Source organism: Coloeus monedula, assembly GCF_965178545.1.
Source record: "Coloeus monedula genome assembly, chromosome: 2".
Classification (NCBI taxonomy): domain Eukaryota; kingdom Metazoa; phylum Chordata; class Aves; order Passeriformes; family Corvidae; genus Coloeus; species Coloeus monedula.
The window spans coordinates 116,031,026-116,046,837 of NC_138782.1; the positions used below are offsets into that span (position 1 = coordinate 116,031,026).

Consider the following 15,812-nt stretch of genomic DNA (forward strand, 5'->3'; position numbering starts at 1 on the left):
CCTAGTGGTAGGACCTATACAGAGGAATTCCAGGGAACAAATTTAGCTCCCAGGTGCTGAGGCGTGCTGAGGCATCCTTAGAAGCCTCAGGGAAGACTGACTGGGGGAGGGAAAACTGTAAGACCATCCATCCTTTACAAAGAAGATGAGCTGCTGTGCTGGTGGGAAACCACAGACCCTGAATTGTCACTACAAGGGGTCCTTCCTTCACAACCCCTAGTGCTATATTTGTCTTAAGGGTTGGGGGTCAAGAAGGCAAGTCCAAAATATCCATGACTTCAACTTGCAGATAAAGCAGTGCCCACAAGGTACACAAGCCCATGTACAAGTATTGGTGTATTTACACAAAGTAAATAATAAAGTAATTTACACATTTCAGGCATATTCTAATGCTAGTTCACCACTTCCTTTAACCATAAGCCTTGCTGCCAATGTAAGTGAGCTACGCTAGACTTAACACTGCCAAACTGGGTCCTATTCAGGAGGAAAATTGTACTTTATAATGTCAGTATTAGCAGGGTTTCAGATGGAAACTATTAGTGTTCAAGAGATTCTGTATGCTGTTTGCTCTGAGAATTTGAGCAGGGAAGCCAGAGATGGATTTGTTTGCCTTTAATTTCTGTCACAATTCTTCTGCCAAGCAATTCTGTTATGAATGAGATCACTCAGGATAAGGTGACAGTGTTTTGGGAATTAGCTTTATGGGAAGGATTACACCTGTCTTATTTAAGGATTTCCATTTTACTTTTAGACAAATATGTAAAGAATTCCAAGACCTTCTAAGTCAAGACAGATCACCCCTCGGATCCTCCAGACCGACTCCAATATTAGACCTCGACATCCAGAGACATTTAACACATTTCAGGTATGATTTTGAAAGAGGAAACTAAAATCCATAATTTTGATTTAGACTGCATATGATGTTTGAATGGTTTTTGCTCCCTTACCTAAAAGACATGCAAATAAATAATTAACATCCATAATCCCTGCTAGCTGTGCCTATTAAAAGTGCAGGTTTGCCCAGTAACGTAGTTCAAGTTTGCTGCATTCTACCTGCATCTAGGACCACAGTCTGAGTTTGAATAAGTAATTTTCTGCATCTACTGGTCAAATCTCCCCATCTGTTCAGAAAATTGTCTTGCTTTAGATGTGAGCCAAATCACAGCTCACAAGTGGATGGTCCAGAAGCATAGAAACTCAAGTTCTGAACCAGTATAAGTTAATCAAAGTAGAAATAATAGGAAGAAGAAGCTGCATCCTTCCTAATAACTAAATAGTTCCAGAAGCTTTTCTAAGCTACTATTTGACAATGGCTTACCATGACCATTTTATTAACTCTTTGTCTTCCAAAGCAGACTGGTCCCAAAGTACATTACCTACTAAAACAATTTTACTTCACTAATTTCCAAACAACACGCTGGAAAATCCAGGAGAAGGAAAGCTAACTCACACTAAAAAGCCAGAGACTGATGATATATTTAGACTCAGTTCCTGAGCAATGTTTAATGTACTGGTTTAAACAGGCTTAAGAAGCTGTTTTGAAGACAAAGACCCATGGTACATGCACACCAAGTCCAAACTTCATTAGAATTTTATCCCAGTTATGGATAAAAGTGTATAGATATTTTGGGGTCAGAGAGATTTATTAGCTCAGGAGTTGCTGTGCAATTTCATGTTTTTGCTTTAGGCGATGTGTCAGATACATTCAAGAGTGAGGTGGGATCTTCCAGAGGGCCACTTTGAAATAGTGGGGTCATCTAAGATATCTATCAAAGACAAGTTTGATGAAACATCCTGAAGGTGCTCCTGTCTTTGCTCAGGCCACAGAGGGGAATACATAACTTGCTGAGTCTACAGATTGTTAATTTTTTCCATCCATTAGCTGATATATGAAAAAATTAACATGTGAAGAACTGTCCGAGAGCTGTTTAGAGACCATAATATTAAGCAAGTTTCATAGTCCTACAAAGGCTTAGAATTGTGCTGTATATTCTTTCACACAACCAGCCGAGTCACTCTTCTTTCATCAGTTGGACAGAAAACTTCTGTGTCCCAATGTCCCAAAATCTGTGAGTTATTTAGGTTCTGATAGAGCATGAGGCACCCTGCAGACAGGTTCTGTGATAACTAATGTTTAGTTCCTCAGACTTTGAAGGGAATCCCAAAAATGCCCACCATCCCACTTCTTCCATCCATCTGTTGGGATGAATGGAAAGGTAAGGGTAATTCCCTGTCTGCAAATGCACACATTCCTGACATTCCTGTTTGTTCTTGCACACATCTGTGTGCATCCTATGTGTGTATGAACACACCTGGACAACCTCACTCCTATTCTCATGCAGTGCTGTGCATAGGCACCCACAGAGCACCCAGGTGTGTGTATATTTTCACTTATACACACACTCCAAAACACCCAACTACACTTGCACATCAAGAGAAACATCTTTATTTATGCAGAATGCTCATAGAGGGATTTTAACGAGCTACCTAAGCTTGTGGAAAAAGAGATAATTCCCTATTACATGCACACAGAGGAAATGTGATATGAGGTTGGTAATCCCCAAGGATTCCTGTGTTTAAAGTAGAAATAGCAGTCAGGATAAAGTGCTGAAGACTTCAGCTACAAAAACTGCCAACTGGTACAGCTTCCATCCTTCTTTCTCTGCTGCACTTCAGTAGGTTGGAGGGCAAAGCTTCTGCAGGCAGCTCCTGGAGCAGTCAGTGCTTTCTTTCATGTCTGCTGTAGACACTAAGTGTTGGGCTGAAGATGGGCACCTGGAGGAGCATAGGCCTTGATCCTACACAGGGGCCTCCCCAGCCTTAAATCAGAGTCCTCTCTGATTGTGCTTAGGGACTGATGAGTGCTGCCAGACCCAGCGGTGGAACTGAGACCATATTCCTTTTCCAGCTAGTGTAGAGATGCTGGGGCCAGATCAGCTTCTAACCTGGACTTCTGACTCTGCTCAGATGCCTGTAGGAGCCTCCACTGCAGCCAGCTGTGTATCTCCTGCTGTGATCTCCAGGAGAAATCTGCATTAAGCAGGCCTAACACAGACATCTACATCAGTGTAAATGGAATTTCTCCCTAAACTCCATTGGCTGAACATTCCAGTCTAGATCTCCACCAGAATGGGAGCTCAGCCAACCAGTAGACACCAGCCACTTACACTGTGAACAGTTAAACCTAGTGTAGACCAAAAAAAAAGCCATTATTCTCATCTTCTAAACCCAGCAGTCTTCACAGCCAGATCATCTCAACCCCTGCTGCCACTACTTGTCTTCCTGAGATTAAATATCATAGATCATGGTATGGTTTGGGCTGGGAGGGACCTTAAACCTCATCTTGTTCCAACCCTGTGCCATGGGGGAACTAGAGAGTCCTTATTGTCCCTTCCAATCCAAAGCATTCCATGATTCTATGATATGATGTCAGAAATCCAAAAAGATTTTTTATGACCATAAAAAATCAGAGGAATCGCACAAATGTCTACCATTAAAATAAGTTCTAAGATAGTGAAAGACTTTTAGAAGAACTATAACAACTGGTATCTACAGGGGAATTGGGTCCAGCTTCTACTAACTTGGGGTGAAAGGGAGTTTACTTTAGGAATAAATTCCCCTACAGCTCCTCAGTGTAGAGTTGGGTGCTCCACTTGCTTGTGATGTTATTTTTTCTATGTTAATAATTAAGACTGACATTCACAGCCTGGCACAGGACAGACAGAAGCAGTTTTTCCCATTTCCTCTGTTTTAAATCTTCAAGCTCACACTTCTCTCTGAAGTTTTTCCACTGAGTCCTAATTCATCAAATCTGTAAACATGTGTCCAACCTGAAGTACAGGATAGTCCCCAGGAAGGGATCAGAAGTGCTGGGTTTGCTCAAAATCCAAACTCAAAGTTCACAAAAAGCACAAAATGGGAAATCTTCAAAGGAGCTGCCAGCGAGCCCAAAACCTGCTGAATTTTGCACAACTTTGTGAAAAAAACCCAGAGGCTCTTCTACACCTCTGGTACATCCCTGGTTGTGCAGCTGCTGTCTGAGATGTTCATCTGATCTGAATTCAGAAAACTCAATCCTCCATGACAAATGATTTTCCAATACTATTTGATCATGAACAGATGATTCAGACCCTTAAATTTATAGCAGCAAATATTGTGCATTACCTGAGCCAGGGTCACTTTATGTTTGTTTCATTCAACATTTCTCCCTTTTCAATACATTTTAGAGGATCTTACTGCAGAGAAGTTACATTGATAACTTCACTTATGAGTCGGCTGTTGAAGTTATATTGATAACTTAAAATAACTTTAAATATACTGATATTAGCAGATAAAGGTAGTGCCAGAGAACAGGCATTGGCTATCTGTGTTTCTCTTCATCTGCAGAATTTCTGGGGCTTTTTCTACCTCGTCTAACTAGCACTAACCCAAACTATTCCTGGGCACAGTGGTACCTATATATCATCAATGTATGCGAAAGTTTAGAATTCTTGGAAGCACCAGCCCTCGTTACAGCCCAGTCTGGTGCCTTGTGTGTGATATAAATTTAGATTCAGGGAAGGTCTGCCTTGCCAGGGCTGGATCCCAAACTCCATGGGCTCAGTGTTGGAGTAGCTCAGATTTCTAAGCATAAGTCTGACTTCAAGAAGAGGTGCTACATTGTAAGGCTGCCCAACCCGTCCTTCAGCTCTTCTTTGAGCTGAAAAGGTTGGAAGATGCCTTAAAGATCATCTCATTCCAACCCCTCTGCCATGTGCAGTGACACCTTCTACCAGACCAGACTGCTCAAAGCCCCATCCAACCTGACTCTGAACACTTTGAACACAAATAATCCCATGTGTTGTTTTTGGTCTGAAAGTCACCACTCGAGCTATCCCATCCCCAGTTTCTGAGGACAAATTCATCATTAAGTCATAGAGCAAACATGAAAACCCTGGAAAAATCAATTTCCATTACCAAGTGCTGAGACTTTTTGTCCAGACACAGGAATGTCTCTTTATTGTCCTCTAAAGGCTGATCTGTGCAAAGCATTCTTGAGTTTACTACAAAAGAGATCAAAGTCAGCATATCAGTACCAGAAAAGAACCTGAAATTTTCTACAGTTTTAATGAGAGGAAACTATTTTTCCCACCCTTTACTTCCAAAGTGGAGAGAGCATAAGGATCATCAGGAGAGTAAAGAGTGAGAGCAAGAGCAAAAGAAAGAGAAAGGAAAAGGAAAGAGAAAAGGAAAATGCTTACATAAAATGAAGTTTCTTTTAAAATGCCTTCTACTACTGATAATTCAGAGGCTTTTTCCCCCAGAATCCCACAGAGTCATGTGAAGCTTCTGTATACATGGGCATGTACCTGAGTATGGATGAGGGAAAATCTGGGGAGTTCATTTCTTATGAAACTTAAACCAGGTTTAAATCCTACAGATGTCAGTAAAGCTGAGGCTTCATCTCTATTTTTTTCAGGGCCTTTCGGGTTATATAAATCTCTCTTTAGCATTGTAAGTTGGTTGGGTTTGGATTCAGAGCAGGTAAAATAGCCTTGCAGCTGAGAGACAGTTCTCAAATATCCAAGATGATGGGAAGGAAAAGGGGCATTGTAATATTTAGAGACAGAAAAAAGCTGGATGTAAGCAAAACATATGAAAGACAATGAGAATAATCCACTTTAGAAAAGCCCAGAAATAGTAACCCAGGGCAATCATGACCTGTAGTAGGTGAAGACAAGTCTGCCTGGAGACACAAGAGCTCTGAGACACACATCAGAGATTTTATGGCACAGGTAGTTGTGATGGGAGATGGTGAAGCCTTGGATGACCCCCAAAAACATGATTCTGCCTCTAAAGCATCAGAGCTTAATGGTGACATTGCCAACAGATTCTTCTGCTGGTTCTGGAACAATGTTAACCAACACAACCATCAAACACCACCCTTTTCCTGTTAGGGCTGTGCAGGTAGATCTGAGGCATGTCTATATGGGAAATAGCCATAATTCCATATCATTCATCTCTGTAGTATCTTTGCACTACACACACATTTATGGCATCCAGCCCTCTCCAGAGCAGAGAACCAGACCAGATGAACCAATTATTCTCAGTTGTAGAGATCCCTGCTGTGAAGAAGGGATGTGTTTCTGTCATGTTTCAGAGATGGAATGAAGAGAGGCAGAAATTAAGACACCCCAAAAGATACGCAAAAATTAATCTCATAAATTGTGTGACTTTGGACCTGGCCACTGGACCATAGTTGTCTGTAATGTTTGGCTGCTTCTGTGGTTCCTTGAATGAATTTGTCCAAGACCACCTCTTTCTGCCCCAAAAAATTCCCAGGCACTGGTCAACCTTATCTCAGTCAGAAACTTAGGTATTACTTTCAAGTAAAAATGCTGATGGAGACTGATGGACTGATTGACTGATGGAGATGGGGCCAGGCTGTGCCATTTCATTCATAACCCGAGGAATCTGTGTATTCTTACTTTGCTAATGCAGCTAAAGGTGACCAAAGCTATCCCCAGCTTCAGTTTAAGAACCTTACAGTGATTCACCTGTCTGGTGAATGTGGAGATCTAGGGTCATTTTAGGTGTAAAGGGACATCACGTTTCACACACGTCTGCCACTCAGATCAGCATTCAGGGTATCCCTCCAACTGGATCAAATATCCAAATTAATAAGACAGTACTTAAAAACCCAATTATTTTAGATAATATTTCTCTTCTGTTGAGAGAAGAGAGCATGTGCCACCCTCTCTCTTGCATTCCACTGTTGTATCTGAGATTCAGCCAGGATCCTGAAAGTCACATTGATGTGTCTTCATGTCTTTGTCTTCTTAACCTGCCCTTGCATCAGAACAGCTTTGTTGATTTTTTAAATTTTTAGCAGAATTCTTTTTTTGGTTCCCCAAAACCTCATGTAAACTAGAGTTACCAGAACACCCCCAAAAATGACCCACATTCTGTTCTGGAAAACTAAAAACATAACACAAAAACCTTCCAAAGTGAAGGCTTTCTGTGATTATACTCACAAGATCTGCCTCTGTGTCTTGGCTTATACATACAGATTCCCTGACCTCATCAACCACCCTCCTAGCTTCAGTTTCTTCACTTGTAAAATTGGGTATAGACACATCTTCTACATTTGCTTTTGGGACACTTGTGTCTCTAAGAATCTGTGGTGTTTGGAAATTTCAGATATCCTACTAATGCCACCCATCATATAGGGAAAGGAGGATATCCACAGATTCCCGCAGTTCTATTTGATCCTTTAACTTCAAGGCTATGTTTCATCAAGATGCAAAATCACACCCAGATCTTCTGTTTTATATATAAAAGATAAAGACAGCAAAACGGCAAAGGGAAAAGTACTTTCTTGTAAGTGACACTTCTTTCACTGCAGAAACCTCATAAAAACAGACACACAAAAAATAATAGGTTCAGAATAGTAACGTTAGGTAATGAAAGCAATCAGCATCCTCATGGATTTTCTGTGTTCTGTCGAGCCATCCAGCTGATATGAAACACCCTTCCTGTGAAACTGCTTGAGACAAGAGTTTTGTCGCTTAGCTCCTTGCTGAGCCTGGAGCTGTCAAGCTCCTGCCAGTGCCTGGCATCATGCTGACGAGGTGACACGAAAAGTGACAGACAAGAAACCAGAGCCTCAGACTTTGGGAGCAGTGAGAAAGTAACATCCTTCTTTCCGAAGGGAAAAGGGAGCAATGAAATGGGTTTTGAAGCTCGGCGTGTTCTTTAAATTGTAACAAGAAGCCAAGCCCAAAGACTTACTTGTGGGTTGCCTTCAAAGATGTGCTCACCCCCTTTTATACATTGTTCTCTCTTTTTTTACACTTCTTTGCTTATCAGGATGTAGAGCAGCTTCTGGCATAATTCCAGCCATCTCAGTTCACAGCAGCAGCCTCCTGTTTGGATGCAGGGACTGGAAGAAGCCTGGTGCACAATAAGGTTTATGGTGAAATACCTCTGGTGCCCTCTAGAGTTCCCTGATTTCTAGGAGCTCTCTTGGTCTTTGGATTTAGAGAACTGAGAGGGACAACACTGATGCCTAGTGCTGAGACACCAGGGAGCAACAAATTGTTTCATTCATTTTTCTCTTTTTTTTTTTTTTTAATTTTTATTTTTTTTCTTTGAATTTTATGTTTATTTTTTTCTTTGTCTCTTTATTTACCATAAGTGTTAGAGTGCCTTCCTCTGGGATCTTTCCCTCACTTCCTTTCCAAGGCATTCCTTCTTTGATTTTTCCATCGTAAGGTCTCAATCACCTTGTCCTGCTCTACTGATGAACAAAATCCTTTCTAATTTCGAATATTTTTAAAGATTTTTATCATGGGTTGTATGATACCATATTCCCTTAAAGTCACAATTTATGGAGTCAAGAAAACAGATTTTCCTCTGTTTTCTTTTATCTGCTTCATTAACAACTAAGTTCCATAATCATGGAAAAAAAGAATACTTTCATCAAAAAAGGAAAAAAAATCTTGCAGGGTGCTTAGATTTTTAACACAGCACTTAAGATTTCTTAAAGCATTTAAGGCACTCTCGTGTTTCCCAAAGGGAGAAGGAATGTCCTCCCCTCATTTACAAATTAAAAGGCTACAAAATTTATTGCACCTTGTCATGAGCATGTTTATAAATGTTAATTCTTGGTCTTTCTCATTTGAGGAGGGCAATAGGGCTTCTCAGCTACATTTCCTCACTGGAAAAAGTTTATGGATGGTAGTAAATTGAATGAACCTCATCCATTTCTTTGCCTTCCTGTAAAGTAAAGATGAATCACAAAATGATTTAATCTTTGGTCTATAGCTCAGAAACACTCCACAGTTTTTGGATGTTTCAGGTCTGTTGCCTGGGCAATTCTTCTTAGTGTGGAAAATGAGTACCAAAGTCTAAAATATACAGATCCGAAATAGATTATCTTGGAAATTTGGGGCATCAGCTCTAACACTCTCCTCCTACTTGCTCCATGGCTTCTACACATGGTAAAAGGAGGTCCATCTGCTTAGGAGGACATGTCCTTAATACACTATGAACAGAAGGAAAACAAGAGGGCCTACTTTGAAGGCAACTTCTGTGCTGTTTGCTACTCTGATCCTATAGACTACTTATCCCTGTAATACCCACTGCCCACATTCCAATGTTTATCTCGACTATCAGTCTAACTTGTGTCATGGTTAGATCTTCTGAGCTCCTGAAGTAAAGTTACCACCATTTAATTTTCTAGGCAACCTTCACAGGACAGACCTTGAAATCAAAAGAAGCACCTCAAAGTCAATATTGTCATCTCTATATTCAGATGTTACTTGTGTCAGTGAAGAGATACAAATATTTTACCATTTCCTTTACAGCCATTAAACGTCATATCAGATCTTACCATCTGTCATCAGCTATGTGCTGTTGAATTTGGATAACCAGGGAGTTTTCAGATTCAAAGTTCTGAGAAAATCTGACCAATAAGTTAAAGCTTGCTTTGTCTTCATTATTATTTTTTTTAAACGGCTTATTTATTTTAAATGAGGGTGTAAACATTGAGTGCAGATGGCCTCTTCCCCCCCCCACTGAGAGGGAAGCTGTTTCTTTTGCTTCATGTCAGAGCCTCACCAGCCTGGGGTATGAAGGAGTCCTTGAGGTGGTTGCCAAACGAGACTCCAAGCCTTCAGGCACACTTGGATCTTTTCACTTTTAAGTAAGGCTATCATTAAAACATGAGCAGACATAATTGCATCATAGCGCTGGGCAGAATTACAGGCAGGTCTGGATGTCCTTAAGCACCAGGGTTTGTAATATGTTGGCCTGATGTTCATTGCCTTCTTTCTGCAGCTCTCCAACACCAGAATCAGAGATTTCAGCCTAATAAAGTTGGTTTATAGGAGCTGTGGTGGGATGCACTACAAAGCTGAGAATATCCAGAAGACTCCATTATGAGACCACCACGTTTAATTTTAGGCTTATAAACCCAAATGAAAGTATGATAATGAAAGCAACTCCTTTCATAGGTGTGGAGCATACCAAAAATGAACCAATTTCAGTGTGAGAACAATTAGCCTGGAAAATCAGGCAGCTAAATTTGACTTTCAGGAAACGCATTTTAATGCTTTGCCATTAATCTTCCGTCTGTCATGTCTGATTTAAATGTAAAATCAGATTTTCTCCCAAACTTAAAACTTACTTTCATCAGCAAAGGGAAATTATCCAACTTTCTTGGATTTTTCAGAGACTTTAACTTGCAGAGAAGTAAAGACCACCAAAATTAGAGCAAGGGGAATTACTGATAGAAATGTAAGATAAAGTAGAAGATAATAACTCTCGGCCTTTTTATGCTCATTACCTAAAGTGAGCCTAATAAAATACACCCTCACAGGAGCTTGGCAAGGAGGGCTGGTTAGAAATTTTCTATAAAATGGTTTCTCTTAATAAGCTTCGTGGGAAAATTAATAGGCTCTGCATATCCCCGTCTGTGGAGAAGAATTTATTCATCGGGAACAGAAAGTAGAGTTACCATGAGACTCTGCAGCATCATTTCACTGGAAAGGGCTGGCTTTTTAATAAGAAACACAAGGCTGTGTTGGTGAGAGCTGCCATATTTAATGATTACTGGTGACTAAGAGGCTAAACTGTAAAAGAGGTAGATCCCTTACTCACTCCAAAAAATTATTTCCTATGAGCACTAGTTTTTAAACCAGAAGACTGGGTATTAGGAAAAACTTAACTGAAAGGGTGGTCAGGTATCAGAACAGGCTGTCCAGGGAAGTGGTGGGTTCACCATCCCTGAAAGTGTTAAAAAAATATGTGGATGTGGCTTTTGGGGACATGGGTTAGTGGTGTGCTTGGCAGTGCACAGTTAGTGGTTGGACTTGAGGATTTTGGTGGTATTTTCCAATCTAAATGATTCTATGATTATATGGTTTGAAGCTACTGGAAATGAATGCATGAATGCAGATATTGCCAGCTTCTAAAATACACAGACTAGTTTCTTTACAAGACCATTAGTATTTTTATGTGTCTCAGTATAGTCAGTTCCCCAAATCAGGACCCAGAAGATCACACAAGCAGTGTAAAAATCGTGCAATAATATAACTAGTAATGATACCCTTAATTTCCTTTTTCTTGCTTATTTTTATTGTAAACTCCATCACATTTTCATTTCTCTGAACTTCTGAAGACCAGAAATTATGATAAAATGCAACACAAAATCATTAAATCGCCTGACTCCTAAAGTGACATGAAAGGGTTTAAAATACTTACACATATGCTACTTCTGGTTTAGTTTTTACAACTATTAAAACCATGAATTACAATGATGATGATGATTTTTATATTTCTGGTATGCCAGGTATTCCTAAAAAGAAAATAAAATTAAACTGAGGTATGTTTACCTCTTTTTAATGCTAAAGATCCAGATATTTCTACCAGTCCAAACTTCAAGATTCCAAACTTCATGTGGTATTATTAATTGATGTCTGCAAAATATTGCTTGTAAATATTTAATTATCATTTTCCTCACATTACTAACTGGGGATAAATATAAATTCCTGCTTTGAAAAGTGCCTGGAGACTGACGGATAAACATTCTAAATGCGAGTTATTTGTTAATAGCCTTTTGGAGACCTTTTATAAAAGGCTATGCCATTCCCAATCTGAAATGGAGACATACTTCCATACTGAGCACTCATTTTGATTAGAATTCACTTAGTTTTGGTGTCTTCCCTAAGATACCAGCTTTTCTATTGAATAGGTTTCCCATGTCTAGCAGACAGAAAGGTGACCCAAAAAAATATCCTGAAGCCTTTCCCGTGTGGGTTTTTTTGATACTTAAAACATCCTATCAATTGTCCATGTCCTGTAAAACCTCTTTCCCCTAAGTCCCTACATTTTCACTTTTTTCTAAAAGACCTGGAAAGACTGAGAAGCCAAAGTGCAGAGGAGACAGGTCACTGAAGGGAAATGTTCCTATTTCTGACCCTCGCATGGGTCTCTGCATCAGATCAGGATTTACTGATGTGGTGCCCAAAACACCCAGAGAGTAACTGTAGGGGCAAATTCTGAACTAGCAGGGCTGGGAAACAGTTATTTTTCCTTGTCAGAATCACTGTAATGTGGTTTTCTTTCCCCCTCACCCTAACTTATACAAAGTATTGATTTCTAAAAAAAGGCCAACAAACATAAAAATTAGCTTCTGTTCCTCTTGTCTTCTTTCTTCCCTGAGCAGGATTAAAATATCTGAAATCACTTTTGAAAACTTCAATGACATTTCAACCTTTGAAATAATTTTTAATTTACATTTCTAAAGGAAAACTAAAAATCTGGAGGATTTGGGCAGGGGTTTTTGTTTTCACATGCCACTTATCAAAATGAATCATTGTAACAAGGAAAACAGCTTTGTTGCCCATAATAACCTTAGTTTCTTTAGCCCTTACATGATCATCTTATACTGTACACATAATATTAAGGCAAATGGCACTGAAGTCAGTTGCCTAAAAGCTGGTCTCCAGTGCCATGTCCCATATCCTGGGGTGGTTGGGACATCCTGTAGTCCTGTGTCCAGCTCTGGGGTCCCCAGGACAAGAAAGACACGGAGCTGTTGGAGCAAGTCCAGAGGAGTCCATGAAGATTGTTAGAGGGCTGGAGCAGTTCTGCTCCAAGGAAAGGCTGAGAGGGTTGGGATTGTTCAGCCTGGAGAAGAGAAGGCCATGGGAAGACCTCAGAGTCCCTTCCAGTGCCTAAAGGTGCTCCACGATAGCTGGAGATGGACTTGGGACAAGGGCATGGAGTGACAGGACAAGGAGGAATGGCTTCCCACTGACGGAGGGCAGAGTTAGATGAGATATTGGGAAGAAATTCTTCCCTGTGAGGGTGGGGAGGCCCTGGCATAGGGTACCCAGAGAAGCTGTGGATGCACTGGATACCTGGAAGTGTCCAAAGCCAGGCTGAACAGGGCTGGGAGCAACCTGGGATAGTGGAAGGTGTCCCTGCCCATGGCAGGGGGATGGAACGAGAAGATCTTTAAGATTCCTTCCAACCCAAACCATTCTGGGATTCCGTGATCCTCACAGAGATGGTATCCAAAAGATGGGACCTGTGGGAAACTTACACACTTCTGGATCTGCAGGTGGCAGCCAGGAACAATGACAAGAAAAATTCAATGTTGAAAGATCCCCCTTATTCAGATGAAAGGTGCAACAGAGAAAATCTACACCAATAAATAAAACACTACCAGGGCAACATTGTTGGAACTGGGTTATTTTTGCCAATAATTGGTTCGGATTGTCCATTAATTCAGCCTAATAAACCAGTCCCATGTGAAATATTTTCTGCTCATCTCTTGAGGTTGGGTATTGGTCAAAGGTATTGGTCAGGGTCAATTCCCAACAGGCACTTCAGATCTCCCCCTGTTGGATGGTCCAGGAGTTTAGCAGCATGGGTATGGCCAAACCATGACAATTGTAATGAGGGTTGGAGATGGTATCCTGGGCTTTGCTAAATTTCCTACTATGAATGCAGTCATACCTTCATGTAGAATAACCAGGTCATGTTCAAGAGCTATAAAATCACAGAGTCATTAAGGTTGGAAAAGACATCCAAGATCAAGTCAACCAAGTATGATCTAGAATTGTGAACAAACCACACAGAATTCCTTTTCTTTACCTGAGAAGGGGGAGCCAGACTTTATGACACTGGAAAATTAGCAATGCTGGCGAGCTGAGGCTGTGGATTCTGTCTTGGCTTCTCTGAAGTCAGCAGCCCTGTGTCAGTCTGCACTTGCTGAGGGTCTGTCCCATGGTGTTTCAGAACTGAGGCTCCACCAAAAACAACCTTTGAAGCTGTATTCAGTCTGCTCTTTGGGTCTATTCCTTTCCTTTCTGTTTCTCCCACAGGTAATAAATAGTTTAGGGAGCAAATCTTGAATTTCACTATAGCAAAATGAGTGTAACTGTAAACTCCTCAGTGTTTGTGAGCACACTGATATTTATGTGTGTGTGTGTATTTCTTTCCCTTTTTTTTTTTTTCTCTCTCCTTCCCATTTGTAGTTTGATCACTCATGGTTTTGGAACTCCTGCAATATGTGCTGCCCTAAGCACTTTCCAAACTGTTCTCAGTGAAATGCTGAACTACTTGGAAAAGCACACATCGCACAAAAACGGAGGAGCGGCGGAATCCGGCCAAGGACACGCCAACTCGGAGAAAGCCCCCCTGCGGAAAACTTCAGAGGCTGCTGTGAAAGAGGGCAAAACAGAAAAGACAGACTAGCTACATCAAACAGAATCTATTTCGAGAGAGTCTTGCTGCTGATATTTTTTTTAAATATATATATCATTGAGGGCAATTTATCTCCAGTGGACCAAATCCAAAAAAGAAAAAGGGGGGAAAAAAAGAGAAAAAAAGTAAAAAGAAAAAAAAAAAAAAGAAAGATTAAAACAGAGAGAAAGAGAGCGTGAGAGAGGAAAGTATTCAACCCTAAGAACAGCAGTGTACAGTAATTGTGTGATGAAATTGTCACTTTTTTAAAATTTATGTTGCTCTAAACTGCTTTTTTGTGCACGTAGTATTTGATTGTTCTGAATGATACACTAACACTGTTTTTTATAAGCACTTCTGGACTTGGCTGAGGTGGCACATGAAATTTGAAGCACTTTCTTCTCCGGCAGCAGAGTTAGGGTCAGTGCATCAGTTGTGGGACACGCAGTTCCAGCATCCTGACTTTGCTTGCATGCTGGATAGATTGAAAGAAGGGCTTCCTCTGGTCCATCGGAAATGCCTGATCTACTCACCTTTGGGAATACAATATGGAAATCTGGCAAAAGAGGAATTCTTGGGTCATGGGATAAATGACCTGTTGTACATGGAAATGTACAATAAAGCTGCACTGGAATGAGGCCAGAACCTGTTGGGAATCTGTCCTGACCATTCAAGCAGCAGCCATGGTGTCTCTTGTGAAAGGAGCATGGCAGACTAAAACGAAAACAAACCTTGATAGTCTCAGTAAGAGCCCTGATCCCTCTGTGAACTTCAGTTTAAATGACAGCATGGGCTTCTGTCCTCTATTTTCTCAGCCCCTGGCCCCACAGCACCTGCCATACCTGGGTCTCTGTTCAACATGATCAATGCAGGCAATTGGAGTCACCTTTTGTGTTGCCTTGATTTTATGATGCTTTCTTTTCTTCAACAGCTTGTTTCCACAGCTTTATTGTCTTTATAAATCCAGCTGAAGTGCAGAGGTCTAACAGAATCCACTCACCGGAAATAAAATAAAAACAAAATGACAAATAAGACAGATTGGCTTAGTCCACAGCAGCTGACTGGTAATAACCTTGCTAATGTACTTTTGAAATATTACTTTACCACCTACCACACATCCTCACACAGAGAACATGGGAGGCATAGTTTGAGCTCAAGCCTCTTTGAGTCAAGGGATTTTTCCAATCACATTCTAACTCTTTCTTCAACAAGACCTTTATTTCATTCCTTTTCTTGTTTCTCTGACATCACTTGATTGAGGAAGTTAGGAAGGAATGGTGTTACTGGGAGGGCTTGATGTTGTCCATCTAAACTCTCTTTAAGATCAGCAGAACCAGACCTTTTCTTCCAAGGGACAATTCAACTCTTTCTGGGATAGGAACTAATATAGTTGTCCATGTGTAAATGTTTAGAGCCATTTGAGATGTTTTAGGTATCTAAGACAGCCACAGAGTTTGAAAGTTATGACATGAAACCTTTAGGAGAACTGGGCTCACCTGGAGGAGGAGCTGGAGGATCCCAAAAACAGCATTAGATAACTGTGGGTGACAAAAGCTCTCACACAAATTTTAGCTTTC

General features: G+C 40.7%; 1 protein-coding gene across 1 annotated transcript in view; it reads left to right on the forward strand.

The window, feature by feature from the left end:
* The window catches only part of TFAP2D (transcription factor AP-2 delta), a gene marked incomplete at both ends in the record, with an annotated part of 47,164 nt that extends 32,917 nt beyond the window's left edge, over window positions 1–14,247 (forward strand). Inside the window, 2 exons of the mRNA XM_082302693.1 lie at window positions 752–865; window positions 14,028–14,247. Of these exons, the coding sequence (XP_082158819.1) occupies window positions 752–865; window positions 14,028–14,247 (334 nt within the window). The remainder of the gene's footprint in view (window positions 1–751; window positions 866–14,027) is intronic.
* Window positions 14,248–15,812: the final 1,565 nt, after the last annotated feature.